Genomic DNA, 25,929 nt, shown 5'->3' with positions numbered 1-25,929 from the left:
ACAGATGCAAAAAACATAGATAAACATGTTGAACATTTATCTGATGTATGCATCATAGTGTTTTTAGCTAAAGCTAATTCACAACACTTGTCCCACACACACACACACACACACACACACACACACACACACACACACACACACACACACACACACACACACACACACACACACACACACACACACACACACACACACACACACACACACACACACAGGATTGTTCTTGAATCTAAACAAGACATTTAAATATGATTTGAAACAACAACAAAAAAACACTACTACTTTCTCAGTTATGCAAAAACAACACACATTTTTCATTTTTTGTTTTTATTAAAACAGATTTCACAGAGATGTATACTTTTAAATAAATTAGATGGCCTAGTAAATCTTCAGATATGTTCAGATATGTGCCTGAGTCTTTTTTCTACTGGTAATTGTGGAGCTGCCACTTGTTCTAATGCGTATGTACAGTTTAAGTTTCAGAAGAAAATTCGACTGGGCACTGTTGTGGACATTCAGGACAATAATGAGACAGAGTCAGCAGCATGAGCTGCACTGAGAGATGTCCCTGAAGACAGCAGCATTCCCTGGAAAATCTGGAAGTTGCTAATTCCTTAAAACAAACAAACAAACAAACAAACAAATACAATGAGCATTTGGTGTCACTCTCCAAAGAGCAGTCCCTGGAGCTTGACTCATTCCAATAAAAATAGAACAACATTAACTCTATTTACTGAATTATGGGAATTAAGAGATGGATGGATGAATGGATTATGGATAGATAGATAGATTGAAAGTAACTTGAAGCTTCAAATAAAAATTGTATCAATAACATTATTACACCAGTAGGTGGCGACAAGTGACTTAAAAAATAAATATTTGGAATTTATTCAGGAGATTCTTTAAAACATTGAATCATCCATTAATAAAACAAATAGTTGTAGTATTTATGAACGAGTCATTGAATCAAACTTTATTCAAATTAGTAAAAAAAAAATTTTTTTAAATAGACAGCAGAAATCAACATGTTGTTAAAACATCTAATAAATTACATTATTGTGTTTAGTTGTCTGATTAACATTGTGGGAGAATCCATATTTCTATTTAAAAAAAAAAAAAAAAATTAAATTCTCAGTTTATCCAGAATGGCGCAGCTCTTGCAAATAGACAGGCCCTGTTTACACCTGGTATTAAGATGTGTTTTGGTGGATCGGATCACAAGTGGACGACGCTAAATCCAGGTGTAAACGATGCCTAAAACCACAGGTGGAAAGAGTAACAAAATATTCTACTCAAGTAAAAGTACTGTTACATCAATGAAATTTTACTTTTAAGTACAAGTAAAATTACTGGTCTAAAAATGTACTCAAGGAAAAGTAAAAAGTAGCTAATTTAAAATGTACTCAGAGTAAAAGTTACTTAGTTACTTTTTTTAACAGTGGGGTGGGGGACTCTCCCCTGTAGGGTTGGGATAGAATGTGATTTTCACGATATGACAACTATCTCAGAAAACATCACAGTATTAAACAATTATTTAATAAATGAACTGTACCTATTATTAAAATATGGTTATATTACTAGTTAAAATGATGTTAAATGAATGAAGATGATTGGTCTTTTGGGGAGGGGGGGGGGTGAACAAATGCTTTAACAAACTTAAAACTATTTGTTTGTTTTGTTCATTAAAATTTCAATAAAACATGCCTAATAAACTAAATTCAATAAATGATTATGAATAAGATTAACAACTTATTTTTATCATTAATTGGTTACATTTTTTAAGAATAGTGTCCATGTGTATAGTAGACGGAGCAGCTCATTCACAGAGACAGAACAAGCAGATCATATTCATATAGCAATGTTTTGTGCTTTAATATTCACAGACCATGTCACGATTTGATTTATTCTAGGCCAGTGTTTCCAACCTTTTTTCAGTCATGGCACCCTTTGAAAATGTTAAAAATTTTGTGGCACCCCCTCGCATACAGATTGCTCACTGTTCGGTTTGTATAACGTTTTAGGTTCACGGTCATTCGGTATGTGCTATGTTCAGAGAATAAAGGACTAATAAAAATAAAGAAAATAAGAACAAATAACTTAAAGCTACACTGTGTAACTTTTTTAGTTTATTCTTAGCTAAAATCACTTAGTTCTTTCAAAAATATATGTGCTCATTAATGTATATTTACTTCTTTTAAGTAATAACGCATTCTCGTAATTTTATAATATACCATTGAAAATACATACGTGTTGAGGGTTCGGATGGCGGTCGCCATGTTGCTCCTCCATCTTGAAAGTACATTTGCCAAAGAGGGACATACCCGCAAATTCAAGCTTCGCTTTTCGCGTTTTTACACTCGATGGCACCGTGTCGAATGTGAAGAGGGGGATTGCTTGAGGCTGCTTTATGATGATGGAGGATCACTCTTAAGCCCCTTTCACACTGCACGTCGGACCCGCAATATTCCCGGAACATTGCCGGGTCACCTTCTGTGTGAAAGCAACCACGTCCCGGAATTGATTACCGAATTCGACCCGGGTCGGGGGCCTAGTAACATTGCGGGATATGTATCAGAGTCGCCAAGGAAGCGGAAAAGAGAATTAAGACGGCAACGCGACAGGCAAATCAACAAGACAAAAGTAAGGAAATAGATAAAGATAAAGAGCTCATGAGGAGCAACGATTTTAAAAAGGACGCCGACGTTGCCTGCTTTCTTCTCGACAGGTAATATTAATTCAGCCTATTTGTGTATATTGTAAGTTTTATTGTTGCTTGGCTAATTCTATCATGGTGTGCTGTGCATAACACTAGAACGACGTCTAGGATAGTTTTCCTCGCGCCAATGATGAAAAAGTATTGTTTACCTTATAACATAAATCCGTGTTCTATGACGGATAACATGAGATTAATATTTTAATTGCATTATAATTTGTTTGCCTTACGCTAGTGATGTCGTACCAGAATAACGATAGCACTGATAAAAGTTACTTTACGAAGATTAGCTTGCATTCGTCTGGGAACCTGATAGCTGATGTTAGCAATGAACTGGTTAAAAATAACGAAAACGTAAAACTATTATTCATTTTACATAGATTAATTTGATCATAGATCATTTGGTAAATTAAATAACTGCAAATTATAATAGCTTTCAAAAATTAGCTCATCACTTGAGTTGAAGCAACACTCACCGAGGTCGAACTGGAAGCCATGACTAAATCGGCCACCGTAGGAGTTGAAACGAAATCGAAATTGAGAGGAGCAGAAACTATTATTCACTGGATGGTCATATACCTTTACACCACTAGATGGGGGAAAATATCACACAGTGTAGCTTTAAATACAAGCAGCCGCACAAATAAATACTATTGAGCAAAGATACTGATAAAATTAACAATGCATTTCATGTTTTTTAGGTCGGTCTAACATTAGTTTTTAGGTAGAGAAATTGAATAAATAATCAAATGTAAAATAACTGCATATTTAACTGTTTAAATTAAAGATTAATCCTTATTAAACTTACACAAGCTATTCAATCAAGAGCAGTGAGTGATGTGCTGATATTTTCTTTGACATTAAAGGTTGCTGCCCTTTAAGACCTAATACAGGGATATGTGTCGTCTTTCTCAACTGTATAAAGTTCTCTTAAGGCATATTCAAAATATGTCTGCTTGGATTCTCAACAAGATGGACATGTTGACATACTTTTTGTGTGAGTTTGTCCATTTAAGCGCAAGACTTGAAAGAGAACTCAATATTTGCACGCTGTGAGACGTGTGCGCGCTCTCGGATGAGTGCAGAGACAGATCTTCACACAGCGCGCGCACTCTCATTCGTGTCTTCTGGCGAATATAACTTACCCGGGTGAGGACGGCAAAATGACTAGTCATACGGCAGTACTCGCATGCATTGAACACAGTTTACAAAGAGAGACCGTTTTGCCCGTTTTTCTTTTATTATCGCTGTTGTAGTGTAGCCTATCACTGAGGAGCCAGCAAGTGTATCCATCGACAGAAACATACATAAAAGCATTATTTCCAAGTTACAACCCATATTAAAGACGCGTCATCATCAGATGTGAGATGAACTGCGGTGCAAGTGCGTACCGGCACCTTTTTCCGTTTTTTCCGAACGTTTTCCGTTCATCCAGTTTGCGTGTATTACGTGAATTCTACGTTTTAATGTAAAGTTAATGTTCATGACTGGATACCGGGATTCCCTCTGCGTCACAGATATCAATCGGCCTTAAGTTATAAACATAGGTCTACCTTTATCTGCACAGAGGGATGTGTTCCCGAACATGTTCTATTTGTTTCTTCATTTGCATCCATATTTTGTGCAAATTTGATATCCTCCAGGACAACACCACATTATTTTTTTTCTATATCCAAAGTATTTCCATACTAGCCAGGGGTTAACGACGGCGTTTTGCTTTCACCCATAGCTTCCACCTGGGTCTGTGTCACTGACGTCGGTCTTGTTCGTCTCCATCTGATATTTGCGCTCTTGTTTCTCTCCCGCATCCCGCGCCCTCTATTCAATATAGTCGTTTCAAAGATCGCGTTTTTTTCCCTCCCCTCTTTGCAATAATGATTTATTTTTACTCAGTAACGGGTGTGGTTTAAAATGTAGCGAACTACAATACTTTAATCAAAATGTACTTAAGTAAAATTACAGATTTTTAAGTACGTACACAGAAAACCTACTCAATTACGATAACGCGAGTAAATATAATTCGTTACTTTCCACCTCTGCCTAAAACATATTTGAGCTTGTCCACTTTCGGCAGGACTGCTTTCGTAGTGTAAACGCTCAGGAGGTTGAATGCATTCAAACAGCCTGACCACCTTCTCTCCACATACTGACCTGATGCGTAAACATTAGAAGAAGTGCTCTGGCCAGACGGGATTTAAACTTTGTCGTCTGAAGACCCACATTTGGTTTGAAGGTGAAAAATGAACAACGCACAATTTTCTCTCAACATTTCTGAATTCTATTACGCACTCTCAGTGTTCAGCACGGCCTGTGGCTTTTAGAGCACAAACGAAAGCTAATGCTCTCAGTATGTTTTTCTGATGTTTCCGGACCTATAAGTAAATTGCATGAGCTTAGATTGAAAGATCTGGAAAAAACACATCGATTAACCTACCCATAGACCCTCCACTCGAAGAAATCTGGACAAAAGTGGTTGAAAGTGGACAAAAGAGATAGATTAAAACACCAGGTGCAAAGGAGCATGTCTCCCTTGTCTACTTGTGTTCTGATTGACCAAAATGCATCTTAATACCAGGTGTAAACATGGCGACAGACAGACAGACAGACAGACAGACAGACAGACAGACAGACAGACAGATAGATAGATAGATAGATAGATAGATAGATAGATAGATAGATAGATAGATATAGACAGACAGACAGACAGACAGACAGACAGACAGACAGATATATAGATAGATAGATAGATAGATAGATAGATAGATAGATAGATAGATAGATAGATAGATAGATAGATAGATAGATAGATAGATAGATAGATAGATAGATAGATAGATAGATAGATAGATAGATTACCGTGAGGTACTCTATGGTTCCCGCTCAGAGGACACATCTCCGTCGGCGCCGCTGCTGGCGCTGGGATCTGCTTTAGAGCGCACCGCTGCCTTCTCTCTGCTGGACTCTGAGGGACCTTTTGACCGGGTTTTTTCTTTTCGCTGCTGTTGCTTCTCTTGTTTGGAGAGCTAAAGCATGCAAGAAGGAAGAGAGGCAAACTGTTTTATGGGTTCATAAAGTCCCAAAATAAGTCATGCAGTATTAGTATATAACTACTAAAGAATTTACAATTTATCAAGGAGATAATATTAAGGCATTCGTTGCAGCAAAAATCAAAGCTAGATACCTGTTTAGGGTCTTTGGGGCCCGGAGGAGACTCCAGCTGAATGGTCACTGGCCCATCATTCTGAATGAGTACCTGCATTTTAGCACCAAACTGTCCATCTACAAGACAAAGCTGCCTGTTTTTAACCTATTTTCAACCTATTTGTTGGAGCCATTTATTTATTTATTTATTTATGGTGTTTATTCCTTTTAATTTAAGTAATATATTTAACTTTTTTTTAAATGAATATCTTTATTTAATTAATCTTTTGTTTTTATAACAATTTATGTTGATTTGAGTTTGTGCTCCCTCTGTAGGTGAACTCTATATGGTAATGACGCACAGGTGCACTATGAGTTAATGAAGGAGTTCAGATCAAGCAGCCGGGAGGGAGCGAGCAGAAACAATCATTGACCGTGCTTGCACTCAAATGAACACATGGACTTTGTTTTCAATTTATTTTGGCAAGTTTTCATGTATTGTTTTGTTCAAAGTAAAGAGAAACTTTAAAGGAACAAAACGGGGTGGTGTGATCATGAGTCAAGAGGAAGCTCCCGACCGTCTCGTATTTGAAGTTTGCCAGAACAATAGTATTGGTATATTAATTAACAGCAATTTATTTTGGGATTCCAGAAATTTCAAAAACTGCATATAATTTTTTTTTTTTAAATCACTACTTATTGGCAATATAGTTGTCACATTAGTTATTGAGGGGGAAAAAGTAATTTCTGTTCACATTTTGAGTGCAATTTGAATGGTTTTACTTTTCAGCGTTTCAATTAAGTGGATGATTATACTTAATACTTAAATGATTTGTTATTATTTAAAACATTTCTTATTAAGTAACAAAGCAGAAATACTAACACTGAAAGAAAAATAAATTAAGCTTAAATAAAGCAATATTTTTAAATTACAAAAAAAACATAAAATTACAAAAATAGACATAAAGATAACAAAATGATTAAAAATCAAACATATATTTTATATAGCTTTTATTATATATGAAATAATTTAGCACTTTTAATGATTAATACAATTATTAAATCAATTAATGATATATTTGTTTATTAAATGTATCATTATAATAAAAGAATAAATGAATTACTGCTCTACCACTGCTCCGTCCTTTTACAGTAAAATTGCAATATCTGAGTTATGGGTTGATTATTTATTCAGTGACATAGAATTAAAGGAAAAGTACATTTTTCATAATTTACTCACCCCAAAACAGTTAAAACATTCTTCAGCGGAAGGTAAAATAGGTTTGGAATGACATGCCAGTAATGTAAATGTACTTTTTAAGGTGAACTATCCCTTTAATGCAGCAAAAACCTTAAACAACAAGCTAATCTGGAGCAGAAGAATAACATCTTCAAGGTCTGGCAGGTCTAGTCTCACCTTTGATGAGTTCTGGTTTATATGCTTCCCTCATTTGCTCCAGCATTCTGTTGTAGAAGGGCTGAGCCAGTTCGGCCGGCATGGCAGAGTGGAAGTCAGGTTTATTTGCCTTGAGGATACACTGCAGAGTGAACTGACTCACACACAACACCTCCAGCCCTTCGTCCATCACGCTGCGGCTCCAAGCACGGCCGTTCTCATCCTCAAACAGACGTAAGTTAAGAATCTTACGTACCCTGATAACCAACATTACACTGATCATTCCCTGGTCACTGTAGGCTAAAATGGCAAAGAGCAGCATGAATGTGCATTAAAACAACATTAGTGTTCTAAGGAAGAAGGAAACCAATTTAAAAAACAGGGTGAGATAATGGCAAACATTTTTGGCCCAATTGTTCCTTTAAGGCACACATTTGTTTCTATTTTTGACCCCCAAAAGGAGAGTAAAGAAGTGCATTTACTCAAGTATTATTTTGGGGTTTGTACTATACTACTATTGATACTATTGCACACTTTTACTCAATTACATAACATTACAAAAGTTTGGAGTCAGTAATTAATGAATATGTTTATTCAGCAAGGATGATCAAAACTGATCGAAAGTGACAGTAAAGCACTTATAATGTTACAAAAGATTTCTATTTTCAATAAACGCTGTTCTTTTGAGCTTTATATTTATTTAAAACTCTTGCAAAAAATCTATCATGCTTTTCAACATTTGATTATAATATTATTATCAGCAGAAAATAAACATTAGAATAATTTCTGAAGCATCATGTCTCTAATGATGCTGAGAATTCAGCGGTGCCATCACAGGAATAATGGCAGTTTAAAATATTAACAAAAACATTTTAAAAAATCTAATCCACCCCAAAACTTTTAACTATATTTTTTACTCTTTTTTTTGCCTCTCAAAGTTAAGTTTTTGCAGGTCATCATGACTTAAATCTTTCCTCCTTTTGTCAATTTTTACTGAGCTTACATGTCAATCAAATTACACTCCCTGCAGAACATTTGGTTTATGGTCATGTGTTGCATTAGCCACAGCAACACAATCATTGCCCTAAAGCTTTTATGTATTGATGGATGCTGAGCAGAACACAGCTGTCAATACAAACAACAACAGTCAAGATCAGGTAACACATATCAGGACAAAAGTGTCAATGTAACCTTTGGGATACAGCAAAAACATCAGATCTATTATTATTAGATATGATCTCATTTTGACCAGACTTCAGTACTTACATGTATTCAGCATCCTTCTGTGTGTCCTCCACTGAGAGGCCAAGTAAGACACAGAGTCCTCTGCCTATGGAGCTGATCTGCTCCTCCCCAACTGTTTCATAAAGTGCATGAATGACGTCACCGTACAGTAAAGTGAAGGCAACACGAGCTGCGTCCTAAAAATAATACTTGGTGCAAATAAGAACAGTTCTATCTAACGCACATGGATACAGATTTAAATGTCTGTGTATAGTTGTTATTAAGTTACTAACGTTAAGTTGGGCACACAGTGTATGGTGTACATCTTTCAGTTTCATTTCAATAAATTAACCTAATTTTTTTTTTTTTACAAGGAGCGTCTAGCTGACAACAGCACTCGCAATGAAATAAGGAGCTTTGTGCCGTACCTGTCACGCTTGCCTTCGTTACTCTTTGAATGATCGCCTTCATTGTTTAGGTCTCCAATCATGTGTAACACTCGTTCGCTTTTGCTCTTCCGGTTTCTACGAAGCCCCGCCCCTCTGAGCGGCTGCGCGCACTGACGCTTCTGTCCATAGATATCTATGCTTCTGTCCCCCTGTGGACTAAAAGCGCAACGCCTTGAATTATTTCAGTTATACAGGCGTTAGACAAGCATTTGGCATTATTGCTTTTGAACACCTAAAGGATTATTAGGAACAACCTACTAATACTGTGTTTGACCCTCTTTTGCCTTCAGAACTGCCTTAATTCTACGTGGCATTGATTCAACAAGGTGCTGAAAGCATTCTTTAGAAATGTTGGCCCATATTGATAGGATAGCATCTTGCAGTTGATGGAGATTTGTGGGATGCACGTGCAGGGCACGAAGCCCCCGTTCCACCACATCCCAAAGATGCTCTATTGGGTTGAGATCCGGTGACTGTGGGGGCCATTTTAGTACAGTGAACTCATTGTAATTTGAAATGATTCAAGCTTTGTGACATGATGCATTACCCTGCTGGAAGCAGCCATCAGAGGATGGGTACATGGTGGTCATAAAGGGATGGACATGGCCAGAAACAATGCTCAGGTATTTAAACGGTGCGTAATTTGCACTAAGGTGCCTAAAGTGTGGCAAGAAAACATTCCTCACACCATTACACCACCACCACCTGCCGGCACACTGGTAACAAGGCATGATGGATCCATGTTCTCATTCTGTTTACGCCAAACTCTGACTCTACCAACTGAATGTCGCAACAGAAATCAAGACTCATCACACCATGCAACATTTTTACAGTCTTCAACTGTTCAAGTTTGGTGAGCTCACGCAAATTGCAGCCTCTGTTTCCTATTTTAAGAGATGAGTGGTACCCGGTGGGGTCTTCTGCTGTTGTATCCCATCTGCCTCAAGGTTGTGTGTGTTGTGGCTTTGGGAAAATCGTGCTTTGGAAATGCATGATTCGTCAAATAGGTGTCACGTTTGTAAATGCAGCATATTATTATGAAAAACGGCTTTTTGAAAAAGCACTTGTTATTTTTAAACATAATAGTGTGTGTGGAAGAGGTAATTGTGAAATATATTAAACAATAAATGTTGTTTTCATGTAATTTTACAAAATAAATAGACATTTATTTATTTAATAATGTAATTAATATTTAATTAAATTATTAAATTAATAAATTATTTAATTATTTCAGAATAAACTGGTACATTTAATTGTTGTTTTATATTAAATACAAAATTAAATAATTTATTTAATTATTTAATTTTGAGTATCTTTCTGACATTCAGTTTGGAGTTCAGGCGATTGTCTTGACCAGGACCACACCCTAAATGCATTTAAGCAACTGCCATGTGATTGGTTGATTAGATAATTGCATTAATGAGACATGGAAATGGTGTTCCTAATAATCCTTTAGGTGAATATATATCTATATATATATTGTGCCTTTTAATCTTGCTTTTTTTTCTGTGCATCTTGAGACAAAACAATGGCACTGACATATTTTTAGATATGTCAGTCCAATTAGCTTTCAGTTAAAGGTGTAGTTACCTTGAAATAAAATGTAAATATGTAAATAAGTAAAATGAAAATAACTCCTATGATTTACTCACTCTCAAGTCCTCCTAGGTGTATATGACTTTTTTTTCTTTCTGAAGAACACAATCTGAGTTATATTAACAAGTATCCTGATGCTTCCAAATTGATAATCACAGTGACTGGGTCCGTTGAGCTCAAAAAAGTGCATCCATCCATCATAAACGTACTCCAGGCTCAAGGGGGTTAATAAAGGCCTTCTGAAGTGAATCGGTGGGGTTTTGTAAGAAAAATATAAATAATTAAAACTTTATTTAAAAAAATAAAAAAAAAGTTAAAAAAATATCAAGCTCCTGCCAGACCAGTTTCTGTATTCAACTTATGAAAAATTGTAACTGACACTACATATTTTGAACTGCGAGATGAGCAAAACTTGGGGCAATTTTCATTTTAAAGTGAACTAACATTGTCTTCCATGATGTTCAACACACATACTTCAGTTAAAATCTCAGAAAATTCGGTTTAGGGTTTCATGACCCTTTAAGACTGCTTAAACGTGCATTTTAGTCTGGGACTAGATCTAGATTTACGGATTGAAAACAAACATGGAAGAGAAGACAATGCTGAATAAAGTCGTAGTTTTTATTTTTGGACCAAAATGTATTTTCGATGCTTCTAAAGATTCCAATTAACCAACTGATGTCACATATGGACTACTTTGAAGATGTTTGTTTTTAATACCTTTCTGGACATGGACATAAGGGTGAATCATTAATGACAATTAACATTATTGGGTGAACTAACCCTTTAAAGGGATAGTTAACCCAAAAATGGGGGGACAAATACTATTGAATATGTTGTGTTCAACAGAAGAAAGAAACTTATACAGGTTTGGAACAACATGACATTTTCCTTTTTGGGTGAACTATCCATTTAAATCTCATCTGTGAAACCAAACATGCATCAAAGTTAAAACCAAAACACAGCCCAAGCATAAGCTTGTTTTGCTCTCTGTTAGTAAGTGCAAATCACCATCACGCAAAATCAAAATCCCACTAATAGAACATAAACTGAAAATACATTTCAATAAACACACCAACAAATGTTTAGAAAAAAGTTTATCATCCATTGTTTTCTAGTTTCTGCAAAGTTTTATATTCCAACTATATTTCCAGCATTTTTTTTATTTTTATTAACTTGGGATTTTGTGTGACAGTTAACAGATGTTGTGAACATTTATTCCTGTAGAGGTGTTTGACTGATCCAAAAGATGACCAATGCATAGGCATGGTTGCCAGTTTGGTTGCCGGGGAGCTTGATTGTCTTCATTTGAGCTGCAGTTGCATTGAATTGTTCCAAAATTATCTCATTTTAAAACATGACAGTTAAAAAATGGACAGGGAAAAAATGCCAGTTTATTTTTCTTCTTCATGTTTATCACTTTCATTTGTAGGTCTGAAGAGGTTTAAAAACCTTGTGGAAAATGGCACAAAATTCTCCTTATGGACAATTTTGGTTTTCGAGTGTGTCGTTTCATATATTTTCACATTAGGTCTTTTGTCTTCCTCTTCAACGGGCACTTCAACTTCAACTAAAACAACAACAGTATATTATGATTATGCGCAATAACATGCAGTTTTGAAATTGACTCAACGTTGTAATTTCTTCAGTATAATAATGCCCGTGATTATTTAGCTTATAATAATAATAATAATAATAATAAAAGAGAACAACATGTACATTACTGAAACATAAGTAAACATGTCTGTAGATGAATTTAATACTCTGATGTAAATGACAGCTGATCTATAAGTTAACACTCTAGTGTCCTGTTATATTCACCTGGAAGATCGGTTCTGAACGTGTATTTGTAATATCCGTAACCAAACAGGGTCCAAATGCCAACAGCATAGATAATCGACGCACGTCGGTTCCATAATACAGGATCCATCTGCAATAATGTCAATTTTTTAAATTCAAGCTACTGGTAACATTTACAAGGACGCTGCCATATTAAAACACGCTACGCCTGCGTGTTGTCACTTCCCTGGAAAATGGCCAATCAGAACGAGTGCCTTACAACGGGCGGGGTTGAAGGCTTTAACGCTTGCTGACGTTTTTTAAAACTGAATTAATTAAACTATTATTTAAAAGCGCAATCCAATGTAAATTATTGTACAGACCCCTTGCATAAGTAGCTAAATAAATAAATAAACAAATAAAAGCAATTCCACGTGGTATCTGTTACTTTTCTCCGCTCTTACAAGGAGGACCCAATCGCAGCTGTTGGTGGTTAATGTTTAAACAGATTTTCATACAGATTTATTTGCATGTCAAATATCAAAAAATAGTAACCAAAACGTCTTTAGATTTGCATGTAATATTCTAATATTCCGTTTGATAGCAGGCCACGCGACCCCTTGAGGGCGCTAGATTCCACTAATCGGCCTGGAGCAAAGAAGTTTTGTGTCATGAAAGGAAATAAAAAAGCAGTTAAAATTGACCAGATATTAAATAAGATAAAAGTAATCTGTAACAAGATACAATGTTTAGTTGAGATTTTTCTATCCCCTCCACCTGATTAAAAAAAGCTAAAGCATACATAGATACATTTGTCATAGCTGTCTCTATGCGTTTTTAATACTCTGTTGAATCATTGTTAGATTACCTTTTTACCTGCAAAATGTTATTAATAAAAAAAAACCTCTCCTGTCCATTAGCCTAAAACATTTTATAATGCAGAATATGGCATTGTTATATAATAACAATGGTAATAATTATTGAACAATTAAAAAAAAGGTTTAGAACTAATTGATATGCCAAATTATCAAGAAATCGTTAAAGTTAAATGAACGATATGCAGTACAGTGATTTTTTATTATTATTTTAATGCCACATTTCATAAGTACGGATGCCTCAGTCATGTTGATTTGTAATGTTTTATTGTACATGAAGATAAGAGTTTGAACATTCAAGGTGCTCAAATTCATCTTTATCTTTTGAAATGAAATAAACCTAAAATATATTCTCACTATAAATATTATGCATAGCATTAGTTCATAATTGTTGATCAAGGAAAAACTGGAATGTGGGTCACAGGTCAGTTCAATTCTTTACATACAACAGTCATTTAATTACAGAACTAGAGGAACAAGACTATAAAACACTGTTTCTCCTCACACATGAGATCACAGGTACAGTGAATGAGAAGCCCATCGATATGTGCAACACAAAAAACAAAAACAAACAAACAAGAGGACACTCGCAAACAAGCCTTAATAAATTTCAGTCTGAACATGCTTGGAAAAGATAACACAAGCAACATGATGGCAGAAGACATCCACTCTTGTGCGAAAATCAGAGGTTACAGAGGGAACAAATGAAGCGTAACACTTTCTGTTTTAAACAAAAAACAAACTAAATTAATTAAATAAGCAAACAAACATGACAGACAATTCATAATTACTTGTGTAGATGAGAATTAGAAAACAGCTAAAAACCGTTTCTCTGGAGGAACAAACAGAAACAGAAGTATCAGGGTTGGATACGGAAGTTTCTCCAGATAATTGGGTCAAAAGTTCTTCGCCACTCTAAATGTACATCCTTAATTTATCCTCAGCAGAAAGTTTAGGCTGAACTCGAAACAGCCAGTTTCTTGAGATGGTCCATGAAAACCTGCAGACTGACGTCATCTGTGAGGATGGGTGCTCCGGACTCCTACAAGAAAGATGAGCAATATTAGAGGTCAGACATTCTTGAAAGACCATTTATTTCAAGCATCTAAGAGAAGAACATGAAAGGGAGTGTACCTGGCCCCAGGCGTAAAGGTTGTTGTGTGTCTGGGAAGGGTTGACTTTAGAGAGGAGGAAGCGGGCCTGTGAACCTCCGTGCTCGGTGTCGATGTATCTGGGCATTGGGAAGCGTGTCTGCAGAATCTCCTGAGCGTCGTCCAGAGGAGCTTGAAGAAGCTGCTTAAAGTTCTCATACTCTGGCATCTCCTGGTATCCAGCCTTCCTCCACTGAGCAATGGTCTGTGAAGATGACAATAACATCATTACTAAACTGAACCATTAACCAACACTGCAAAGCCTGACATATGAAATAGTATTTTTTTTTTTTTAAATGCAACAATTTATTGAATCTTAAGACATAACCTAAAAAAATTCTGCATGTGTGTTTTTTTAAATCAAGCTTTTATGGCTCAAGTAGTATGATATAGCAGAATATGGAGCACATATTGAGAAAAAAAAAAACAATATTATTTAGAGGCCCAAAAATATGTAATTTGGTGCAGTTGCTGATATATACAGCCCAAAACAAAAAGCCAAAGATGACCTTCTGATTCTGCTTGTAATGTAAATCAATGAGATATCTATAACAGTATAGAGGCTACTGACTGAAATAAAATACATATACATATCAGTTACCACTCTATATCTCCCAATAATATGCCTTAAGATGAGATTTAAATACATAGTTTCATGTTCAAAGCTCTGTAGTTTTTATTTTGGGGGCAAAAGTTATAATGCAACACAACATCATGATGATCGAGAGATGAAGAGATTCCTCTAAAGCTTGATGCATCATATTTTATCACAATTTAACAAGTGTAAGCCCAAGTGTTCATCTTGAAATATTGCTAACAATAAGTCATTCTTGCATTTACTTCATAAAAATCAAAGATTCCACAGCTGAAGACACGTGTACCACAACCTAAAGGTAGACGTGTTTTGAATGATAGAAAATGGCCTTCTACTTGCTAAAAAAAGTTTCACTACCAATCAGTCAGCAGAAGCCCTGATCAGGCTTTTCAACAAAGTTTTGATCATGTTGATAATTTAGCAGCTTTAGACATTGCACTTTATAGGGTCAACTTTTGAGAAACCTCCTAAAACTAGTAAGCTGCCTACAAAGACAGCATCATACGTGCAATTCCAACAGGAAATGACATGACATTTTGCCCAGATTCTGATGTAGCATGTTTCAGGAATACACTGCAACTGGCTCAGTTTTTTTGGACAGAGACACTGATTTTTCAAGAAATCATTATCTAAAGAGTCTTGACATTATGCAAGCGTTTGAATTTGTACCTCTCCATGGTAAATCACCAACTGGAAGAAGGTGTCCATCAACAGAATGCGATCAGGAAGGATGCTGCTGCTGTCCAGAAGCACAGGCTACAAAACCAAACACACAGAGGATGAGTACAAGCTGAACTGCACTGCTCCATTGTTTCTGCTCTATAACACTGCATGGAGGGATTTATAATTACCTCTGGAGGGCCGTAGAAAGAGTAAGAGTAGAGGATGGGCTGTATCATTATGAGAGACTGTGTCAGATCCTGACGCACAAAATGATGTCTGTAGTAGGACGACTCGTCCGGACTGTTGTTGAACACCTGCAGGAATGGGGATCTCCTCAAGTGGAACATGAACTGTCAAGAGAAAATTGACAACTTTTAATATCAGAAATGTGATATCCTCCAATAATTTCTCTATATCTGCAGAGTTTAAAAAAAAATCAAATTCAACACCAAGACCTGCACCAGTAAAAATAAACATGTATTAACAGTAACCTAAACAGGCAAACATTCAACTACAAAACTGCCCATTTAAAACACTCACGTCATGTTTTCTTCGATAATATACGTACTGAAATTGGGTTATGTACTAATATATCAAAACATACAAAGAACTGAGAACTTCATATTGCTGAACTGTCCCAGCATGCATAGCAGCATTGTAGGGTTTACTCTTATGGGGATTATTGTTACGCTGACTTCATTTGCATTGTTCATGTTATTTTGTCACTATTGTTAGTTATTGCTTTTTTTTTTTTTGCATCATTTGCTGATTGTCAGCATTATTGAGGTTGTGTCACATGTGTGAGGTTGTCACATGTTGAGGCCTACAGATTTGAACCATTTAAAACTACATTCTGGACATATTTGTTTTGTACGATAATTGTTCCTTTACAAATAAATATATAATAGTTCACCAAGCAGATTAAATGTTTATAAGACTGTATATACACAATTTCAAAATAATACAATTACTGAATTAGAATTTGCTAAACAAGAAATCTGTTGTTGTCTTGATGAATTAATTGGCTGAATGAGGAATTTTGCATTTAGTGAACAAACAAATTAAATTTGACAAAATTTTACTAAGTAACATTATTTTAAGACAATAGTTGAGAGAACTTAAAAATCCAAAGCAACTTGATGCGGTCAGGTTTAAGTTCAACATTTTTTTTTTACAGTGAATAAACTCCATAATAATCCATTTTTATATATGCTTTACTACATCCCATTAAAATATGACAATGATAGTTGGGAGAGTGCATAATTTATTATGTAAGCAATCGCTTGGCATAAATGCACAGTATTCATCAATTGCAAACTTTTGCCGCATTTTGACTTTGAACATGCAACGTCAAATCAACCAATTTAAATCATCGTATCCCTTTTTCCTGTTCTTAAAATTAGGGGTGGAAAAAAATAAATTATTTTGAAACCATTTAAGACTTTTTTTTAAGCCTTCAACAAATTGACTTTTTAAGCATCCGTGTAAACATCTATCGCAAATATAAGTCTAACCGAAGGATTCACCGAAGGAGTGTTTTACCTGTGGGTAGAGTGAGAGGCATTCAGACAGTTTGAAGGAGTTTGGATCATCTTTACTGAACTGGCCAAACTTCTGACACTGAAACCAAAAAACAAACACAAAACTTGAATGTGACGCAAATTTTACATTCATAATTATAACAACGGCTTATGATTTGTCATACTGCTGGTTATGAATGGAGGCATTGACCTAGATTTCCTTCTGAATAGCTGTGACACTCACCAAGCGGATGAGCTGCCTGTCCAGCCAGCGGAGAACGTCAGGCCCCTCCTCTGACTCCGCCCTGAAAACGCCGAGCCGGGCCATGAGAACGGCAGAGGCTTCCTGATCAAATGACGACTCAATGTGTTGGATCTGGGACTGTGCGTCAGCCCAACTGGGTGTGACAAAAGAAAGAACCGGTTTGTTGAGAACGAATGACGCACAAATAGAGCACGCAATAATTTGGCCATTTGAAGAGCTATTCAGGGCTTAAACTACAAATGTTAAGTCTATTTTGAGCCGCAGCAAATACAAATAGCACATGGAAACATGATATATGCTGATTGTAGATAACACCTCAAACGAATATATCAACAAAAGAAACAACCAAGTCACTGATAATACGATATTGACTGATATCAGAATTTCATGAGGTTGTAAGCTGAAACCCAGACTCACTTCCTGGCAATGGTGGTGACACGGATCCGCCGCTGTGTGTTTGAGTGCTGGTACTGCGTGACAAACTGAATAGCTCCTCTTCCACCCTGAGGAATAGGGGCGTTGTGCTATAAAAATATAACATACCAGTGTTATTTTAACATCAATGTAAATTTAAGCTATCACGCCTAAGTGCATATACAATAGATAGCAATTATATAATAACATACCTGATTTACTACTTCAAAGTACATGGCCAGGGTGGTGGCAGGCGTCAGACTACAAATCTTCCACTGACATGTTCCTCCGACGCCCATTTCCTGTGAAAAAAAAAAAAGACATATCTTACATATCTTACAATGTATACATGGGTGAAGTCTTATTGGAATGCATTGCAAAATTAGCATGTCTCATTTCATGCAAGCTTGTTTCATTGTTGTGACTTACAGTGTCTGAAACACAAGGTCCTTTGGAGTTCAGAGACACACATGGCCCAATCGCACCTGATACCTTCAGCTCTCTTGAGGTCTGATAAGGAAAAGGTAAATAGGTTTAAGAGGTTGAAAAAACAAGGAAGCATTACCTAATAGAATAAATTACTGTTCAAAAGTTTGGGGTTGGCTAGATTTTTTTGAAAGAATAAATTTTGTGTGCTCACCAAGGCTGGATTTATTTGTTTAGTAAGAACAGTAAAATTGTGAAATGATTACAATTTTAAAATGTAATTTATTAAAATGTAATTTATTGATACAAAGATTAATTTTCAGCATCACTACTCCAGTCTTCAGTGTCGCATGATCACAGAAATCATTCTAATATATTTTGGTGCTCAAGAAACATTACTTATTTATATCCATGTTAAAATTAGTTAAAAAAGATTATTTAATGAATAGAAAGTGCGAAAGAACAGTATTTATTTTAAATTTATACATACATATATTTTTAACATTATAATGTCTTTACTGTCAATTTGGATCAATTTAATGCACCATAGCTAAATAAAAGTATGAATTTATTTTAGAGAAAATTCTCTCTTACAGGCCCCAAAACATTTAAACAGTAGTTTAAGGCCAACTATGCTACCTTCACTTCCAAAGTACCGCCAAAAGCCATGCGGAACTCTCCGTTGTAGTCTTTGCTGAAGACTCTTTGGAAGGTCTGCTTGAACAGAGATGTGTTGAAGGAATCACCCATGACAATGTGGCCCCTAAAACAAAACAAGAAATTATTTCAGCCATATATTACATTTCACTGGAACTGTCTGGCTTTAAAGAAAGAATCTGCTGATATTGAGGGCAATAATGACATGTAAGATTATTAAGATCAATAATCTTCAATCAATGCTCACCCTGTGAGGTTGGACAGACATTTCATCTCTAGCAGCCCCGTCTGATCCAGCGCACAGGCGTAGATATCGACGCTGTGTCCGTTTACTGCTGTGCGGTTAGCCAGAGTCTCGTAATACTAAATAGATGACAACAGAAATACTTATTTAACTTTTGAGGAATAAAACAGATATATACATACACATACACACATTATACATTACTATATATCCTTTAAAATCTGTAAGCACCTTGGTGGCCTTCTTCAGATGGCGAGCGTTGTCTTTTTGGATGTCGTGCCAGGAGCGGATAGGAGTCTTCAGTTCATCTCCCACCACCATGCCAGGCCCCTGTGTTGGGGGGCCACCGGTGAACAGCATCACACGGGCCCCTGTGTTAGGAAAAGTTCCCTACAAGCAGAATGATAGCGAGAGCCAATGAATGAAATGCATACTTATTTTTAATGTTTTTAAAACTGAATCTTAGGGCGCGTTCACACATGGTTCATTTGGTCCGGACAAAAAAAATACAATTATACATTTAGTCTATGTTCGCTTAGCGTTCACACTGTCATTTTTAACACTGAACCCTAAGATCGTAAACAAAAAAAAGCATCTTTTGAGAGATATTTTGTGAAGGAACTTAACGAACATCCACAAAAATGCTTTGTGCTAGGCTAAATGAGTTCTTCGCGTGCGTCCATATGGCGGAGTTTCCAACCTGCTGAAATCATGTGACATTGGCAATCCAAATCTTTGATCGATTCTCTGATTCATGGCCGTTTGAATCTTTATTTGAGGTTTGAAAAGAAGACTGATGCTGAATAAAGTTGTAGTTTTTGTTATTTTTGGACCAAAATGTATTTTCGATGCTTCAAGAGATTCTAATCAACCAACTGATGTTACATTTGGACTACTTTGATGATGGTTTTATTACCTTTCTGGACATGGACAGTACAGCGTGCATAGACTGCATATGCTCTGGGACTAAAATATAAAATATCTTAAAATGTGTTCTGAAGATGAACGGAGGTCTTACGGCTGTGGAACAACATTAGGGTGAGTCATTAATGACATCAATTTCATTTTTGGGTGGACTAATCCTTTAAGCATTCGATCCTTTATAGGGTTGCATTTTGGTTTGTTTAGATGTCTTTGGTCTGAACCGCAACAGAGATAAAGTGGATCAAGACCCCCTGAAAATATCTCAATCCATTATTTGGTGCACACCAAGGCTCGGATGACAACGTTTACACTAGTTCAAATTAACTGCAATAACAGAGCAAATCGCACAAGATTTAGTTTTAATCGAACCAAACCTGTCATGTGTGAACAGACCCTAAATAGATTCAATGAATTGTCACAGTATATGCATTCTAGTCTAAACTATTTTAAGCAACATTTTTCACACATTACACACACTATTGTTGTCTTTCAAAGAGAAATAATGAATGCTAAAGTTAAATCTGTCATGCTAGATGTATTATCAAACAAACCCAGAAGTGCAGTTGGTAGTCTGAATCTTATCTTGAGAGTTATGTAAGAATAATGATTGGGTTGAGTACAAGTACAACTGTTCTGATATGACATGACAGCTGAAGTAGACTTTGAACCTCACAGCCAGCATTACTGATAACTCACAGCTAGAACAGTTACAAATTACAATACAAGGGGAAAAAATCTCTGCAGGACATCTCTCCCACACAGTAGTGAACGTTAGTTCAGTGACGACGTGCAAATGCAGCAGGGACCCATTTCTGAATATAAATCAACTAAAACATACTGAACATTCTACATTTTTACATTCAATCTCTTTTCGGTCAAATAAAGATTTTATTATGCCATACAAGATGAGCTTTTTAAATAATAATGTGCTGGCTGTACCTCTAATAGTCCAATAGCAATGGAAAGGGCGATGCCTGTGGAACGCAGAGGTCTCTTCCCCTGAGGAACAGGCCATGGGTCTCTCTGTAACTCCCCAAGAAGGTCGGTCAGGTTCATGTCGACCGCTTGCACAGGCTGAAGAAATCTAAAACAGATGAAAAGAAAATAGAAAATGAGCACAACTATTTTCATATACATGGTTTTCTTGCATGCTGAGGAGAGTGCTGGGTTTCACAAAGTAAAATGATGATAATCATCTCATACCTGCAGGAAGCAGCAGCGTCGTGAGGGGCTAGTGGTTTGCCTTGCTGTCCAGAGGTGGCTGGCTTCATCAGTCCCAGCATCTCCTACACAACACATGACGCACCTGATAAATTTCACTGACAACTCTACTTTTATACACTCGCTTGTTGGCTCAATAAATCAAACAAAAATAAAGAAAGATCTCTGACCTGTATCTGTTTAGGTGTTAGCTCCTTTGTGCCACGAAAGACGAAGCTCTTGGCAATACCTTCACAACTGAGCTCATGGACCTGAACCATACGGCCGAAGGTGATGAGACCCACCAGGGCGTTGGGTGGCAAGAGACTCAGAGACATCTGTAGGGATTCTTTCAAGGCCTGAAGGTCTTCCTCCTCCAGACATGTGTCCACCACATACAGGAAGATGAGAGGGGTTGGAGGTCCACGCTAAAGAGAAATGCATCAGTGACTATTTGTAATAATTATGAAACCTACATATTGTTATTAGTGCTGTCAAATCGAATAAATCGCATATAACTCAGCACATGCTCACACACACCATATGTTTTTATATATAAAACACACATACATTATAAAAACACAAACTTTTATGTTAGATGTGACTGAGATTTGACAGTACTAATCATAATTTATAAATAAATTATTTGATTTAATTCATTATTTTACTTTACATTACATTATAATGTACATTATATTACTCATAATAATATACACTATTTAAAGTTCAAAAGTTTGGGCTCAGTAAGATTTAAAAATAATAATAATAATAATAATAATAATAATAGCTTAACTCAGAAAGGACAAACACAACTGGTGAAAAGTGAGCATTTTCAATTTTACAAAAGATTTCCATTTCAAATAAATGCTTTTCTGATTAACTTTCTATTAATTAAAGTATACTGAAAAAAAGTATCACGATTCCACAAAACAAAAATGATTACGCTGCATAACCATCAACAACACTGATAATAATACGAAATGTTTCTTAAGCAGAAAATCAGCATATTAGAATTATTTCTAAAGGATCATATGACAGTGAAGATTGGCATAATGATGCTGAAAATTCAGTTTCAATACATAGACATAGAAAACACTATTAATTGGTAATAATAAATGCACAGTATTACTGTTTCACTATATTTCTGATCAAATAAATGCATGAGACTTCCTTCAAAAACATTTAACACAACTTACTTGACCCCAAACTTTTAAACTGTGTGTATACATTGACAGGAATTTTTAAATTCACAATCGTTTATAATTCAGTATCGTCACACAGAACGACAACGTGGCTTTTGACAAGCAGCTGTCTGTGAGCTAAAGGAGTTGTAGTTAATCTATATGTTTGTACAGTGCAGATGTCTGTGTACAGTACAGAGTACACGGAGTAAATGTAAATTTACCTGCACTATGTACTCAATGGTGGAGAACTGAGGCATTAGTTCTGCGGGCTGATTCACTTCAGAAATGCCGGCGTATGATGGAGGAAACTGTGAAGAAACATGAATATTAACTTGCAGTGTTCGGTGTGACTGATGTTAGAGAATCACACGGAGCAAAGATTGAGATGAAAATGAGTATATTCAGTAATGTACACTTACAGAGTTTCTCTGGAAGCAGAAGTTGCAGGCCCATATCTTAGCTCTAAAGTCCACTTGACTACAAAAAGAAATCAAGTGTTAAAGTTGTCAATGACAACCTTTCATAAGTCATTAGCACACGAATAGAAACAATTGGCTTCCTTTATTCACAGCAATTAGCAGTTCACTAACCTGACCCAATTAACATACACGGTGACAATGTGAGTAAATAACTCTAAGGTCTTTTAATATTTAAAAAAAAGGTCTGGAATAATGTAATTAGCGAGTCTGTGGAAACCTAGAGGAAAGGACAAAATCTCCACTTGAGCAAAGCACTATTTTACTAGCCCTAAATTAAAAAAGAAAAATTCAATCTAATCCAGGCAACATCAGGTTCAACTTAATAAAATCCCCAAAACCATGTTATGTTATGATTTATTGTGTTGGCAAACAGAGTATGATAAGACACCATGTTCATTTAACAAAATCAGAATGAAATGTTCTTCTGCTTACTGTAAGCTTAATTCATACCAACTCCACCAACTAATTAGATATCATAATTCAGATATCATAAAGAAATGTTCCCAAGATAGGCCTATCTATCTGTAATGGCCACACACAGCACAAACAAACAGAACTGAACGCTGTTTGGAAAAGTGATTCATTCCTTACCAGAGTGGGTTGAGAACGGCTTTGCAATTGGCACGGCTGCACAATACTGGCTCGTACTGGACGGGAGGCAGGTCCGGTTTCTCTTTGAGAGGAGTGTAAAGGCAGGACACAGGAACCACGAGCCGTGTGGCCTCCAGGCGGCTGGAAGGCCAGAGGTTCCAACTGCAGCGTATTCCATCCCGATCTTCGTTCTGTTGGATAAACTCTTGGAAGGTCGCCATGACAGTGTGTACAACTGTGAACGACCAGAAATAGTGAAATTAGCAAACAGTGAGCAGTGAAGTCTTTTTAACCCTAAACCACACCTAATGGGATGTGTCTTTAAACTAGACGAGTAGGATGCCAGAGCCTAAAATTAAACGCAAATACCTGAGTGACAAGTGTGATTTCGCCCATGTCAGCAATGTGAACGCAAATGGCATTCTTTTATATTCTTCCGACAGAAGGAATTCTTTCACGCAACTGTCACTTGACACGAGTGGTTATCGTTGCCAAACCCAAAACGTCATCAAGAACATGTTGATCAGAGATCTGCGTAGATAATTTGAGGAGCAAAACCAGATGCTATTTTTAAGCTATGTGTACTATTATGAGGACACACCTGTCCCAGAATACCTACACTCTCAGAATTTTTCAAAAGGTAGCCAACTAATATGTACCATTTAGGTATGCATCATTAAGGGGTAAATAAAGAAGAAAGGTGTACCCAACATGTCCCAGAGAATTACTTGCATACTTCCCAGAATACCTACACCCTTTATTTATTTTTGTACAAAAGCTAAGGAATAAAGTTGTACCCAACTCAAGCCACATGTTTGCTGACTAAACACAAAACCAAGTATTAGAAAAGACTTTACCCTCTGATAACCCTAAACCAGAGATCACTGGAAATGCCTGTCCTCAAGACTAAATCATGGTCCAATTCCTGTATTGACTGTTTGGTTACACAATGATAGAGTTTCCAGCCAGGCATTAACCCAATGTTCCATGACACTAGACATGTCAAAAATCACAAAATAAATAAATAAAACAACTAATAGTATACAATACTAAACGAGTACAACAAATGTTCAGCAAACCAGACACATTAATAACGACTGGTCGGAGGTTCTTAAATGTATTGTACTGGTATTACTATTTTACAATATTTGAGTAACAATATTGAAACAATATAACAATATTTGAAACAAAAACATATGCATGTTGTCAGGCGTGCACTTTAGTGGTCAAGCTCGCGCTAAATAATTCCATCACACTTTCATTAAACCACGTAAAACGGAAAATCAAGATTTATACCAGCAATATAATTTAAAAAATAGCTTATCCTGAACATTAATGTCGAAACACACTGCTAAATGTATCCGTATAGCCGGTTAACACACTAACATTACTGACTTCCGCTACCCTAATCCGGGGTCTGCGATTTAAATCGAACACATCAACGGGCCCCGATTCCATTGGTAAAACACAGCGACAGACGTACCTTATTAATAGACGAAGATTTTGATCCAGGCTGTAATAAATAATATATAATAACCGCGATCACACCACCATTGACAAGTGAAAATGACTTCGTCGAGTAGGATTCGCCCCGGCCGGTGTTCCTGGAGCTCAGAAGAGTGACGTGTTACTACACACTCGGGGCGCCACGATTGGCTGCTTCCACATGACGTCAGGAGAACGTTTCCGCCGCAGTGTCGCATTTCTGTGCGTAAATGCGCCGGCCGGTAGCGTTGGATGCAAATAAGTTCTGCGTAAACACCTGTGACCACAAATTTCTCGCATACTTTCAATACCATGAAATAAAAAGGGCTAGGCAATGTTTTGAGGGTTTGTGAGGCATAACAATGTTTATTGTATAAGGAACATTATAATAGGCTATAATAGGCTATAATAGGCTATAATATAATATAATATAATATAATATAATATAATATAATATAATATAATATAATATAATATAATATAATATAATATAATATAATATAATATAATATAATGTAATGTTATGTTATGTTATGTTATGTTATGTTATGTTATGTTATGTTATGTTATGTTATGTTATGTTAGGCTATATTAGGCTATGTTATATTATTATTTAATTAGGCTTGAATATCTATTTATGAATACTAAATTTAAGAATACAATATGCAAAACATGTGCATTTTAATTAGATGTGCCTAATTTTATTGTTTTAGAAGTTTCGCTGGATAAAGCCATGATACAAATAATCTTGTGTAATGTGTAATTTAATAGCCTATAGTTTTGATTAATATGTTTTTTCCATCAGTTAATATTAGTATAGGCCTAATCTTTTCTTTCTTAATCTTTTCTTTTCTATTCTATTTTCTATTGAGTAATTCTATATATAATATAGCAATATGAACTAGTTAAAAAAAAAAAACATACAAATCATCTTTGAAAACACACTCTAAAAACT

At 36.0% G+C, this 25,929-nt stretch overlaps 2 protein-coding genes across 4 annotated transcripts; both read right to left on the bottom strand.

Annotated features, from left to right (window-relative positions):
- Positions 1-309: 309 nt before the first annotated feature.
- Positions 310-9,046, bottom strand: dtd1 (D-aminoacyl-tRNA deacylase 1). Of its 3 annotated transcripts, XR_010908574.1 has the most exons (7): positions 8,906-9,046; positions 8,520-8,610; positions 7,275-7,510; positions 5,898-5,995; positions 5,573-5,739; positions 5,151-5,189; positions 310-616 (listed from the first exon to the last, which is right to left on the bottom strand). XR_010908574.1 is itself a non-coding variant. In XM_067458953.1 (6 exons), exons 1-5 carry the CDS (start codon positions 8,946-8,948, stop codon positions 5,584-5,586), a joined length of 624 nt encoding a protein of 207 aa, XP_067315054.1. In that variant the 5' UTR covers positions 8,949-9,046; the 3' UTR covers positions 310-616; positions 5,573-5,583. The 3 variants fall into 3 exon arrangements, 2 of the variants coding, with proteins under 2 accessions (XP_067315054.1, XP_067315055.1); XM_067458953.1 differs by lacking the exon at positions 5,151-5,189; XM_067458954.1 differs by lacking the exon at positions 5,151-5,189 and having other exon boundaries at positions 310-609.
- Positions 9,047-14,038: 4,992 nt separating this feature from the next.
- sec23b (SEC23 homolog B, coat complex II component) lies at positions 14,039-25,135 on the bottom strand. Its single transcript, XM_067458952.1, has 19 exons — positions 24,973-25,135; positions 23,490-23,724; positions 22,839-22,896; positions 22,641-22,727; positions 21,427-21,663; positions 21,239-21,321; positions 20,975-21,119; positions 19,343-19,501; positions 19,115-19,230; positions 18,850-18,973; positions 18,214-18,294; positions 17,997-18,086; positions 17,788-17,894; positions 17,350-17,503; positions 17,128-17,205; positions 15,774-15,935; positions 15,592-15,678; positions 14,311-14,532; positions 14,039-14,218 (listed from the first exon to the last, which is right to left on the bottom strand). The coding sequence occupies exons 2-19, from the start codon at positions 23,708-23,710 to the stop codon at positions 14,129-14,131; spliced, it is 2,301 nt and encodes a 766-aa protein (XP_067315053.1). The 5' UTR covers positions 23,711-23,724; positions 24,973-25,135; the 3' UTR covers positions 14,039-14,128.
- Positions 25,136-25,929: the final 794 nt, after the last annotated feature.

The sequence above is a fragment of the Pseudorasbora parva genome, chromosome 12, assembly GCF_024679245.1.
Source record: "Pseudorasbora parva isolate DD20220531a chromosome 12, ASM2467924v1, whole genome shotgun sequence".
In the NCBI taxonomy this organism is placed as follows: Eukaryota; Metazoa; Chordata; class Actinopteri; order Cypriniformes; family Gobionidae; genus Pseudorasbora; species Pseudorasbora parva.
The sequence above is the reverse complement of the archived record's forward strand: the minus strand, read 5'-3'. Positions and strand labels throughout refer to the sequence as shown.

What these genes read in the sequence shown, in the direction of transcription:
- dtd1 (XM_067458953.1), bottom strand. Translation starts at nt 8,948, where the DNA reads ATGAAGGCGATCATTCAAAGAGTAACGAAGGCAAGCGTGACAG. An exon ending in CAGAAGGATGCTGAATACAT is followed by an intron (nt 7,511 to 8,519) that starts GTAAGTACTGAA and finishes GTTGGTTATCAG; the next exon opens with GGTACGTAAGATTCTTAACT. An exon ending in GCCCCAAAGACCCTAAACAG is followed by an intron (nt 5,740 to 5,897) that starts GTATCTAGCTTT and finishes TGCATGCTTTAG; the next exon opens with CTCTCCAAACAAGAGAAGCA.
- sec23b (XM_067458952.1), bottom strand. Translation starts at nt 23,710, where the DNA reads ATGGCGACCTTCCAAGAGTTTATCCAACAGAACGAAGATCGGGATGGA. An exon ending in GCCTCTCACTCTACCCACAG is followed by an intron (nt 15,936 to 17,127) that starts GTAAAACACTCC and finishes TTCTCTTGACAG; the next exon opens with TTCATGTTCCACTTGAGGAG. An exon ending in CTTTCTACGGCCCTCCAGAG is followed by an intron (nt 15,679 to 15,773) that starts GTAATTATAAAT and finishes TTGGTTTTGTAG; the next exon opens with CCTGTGCTTCTGGACAGCAG.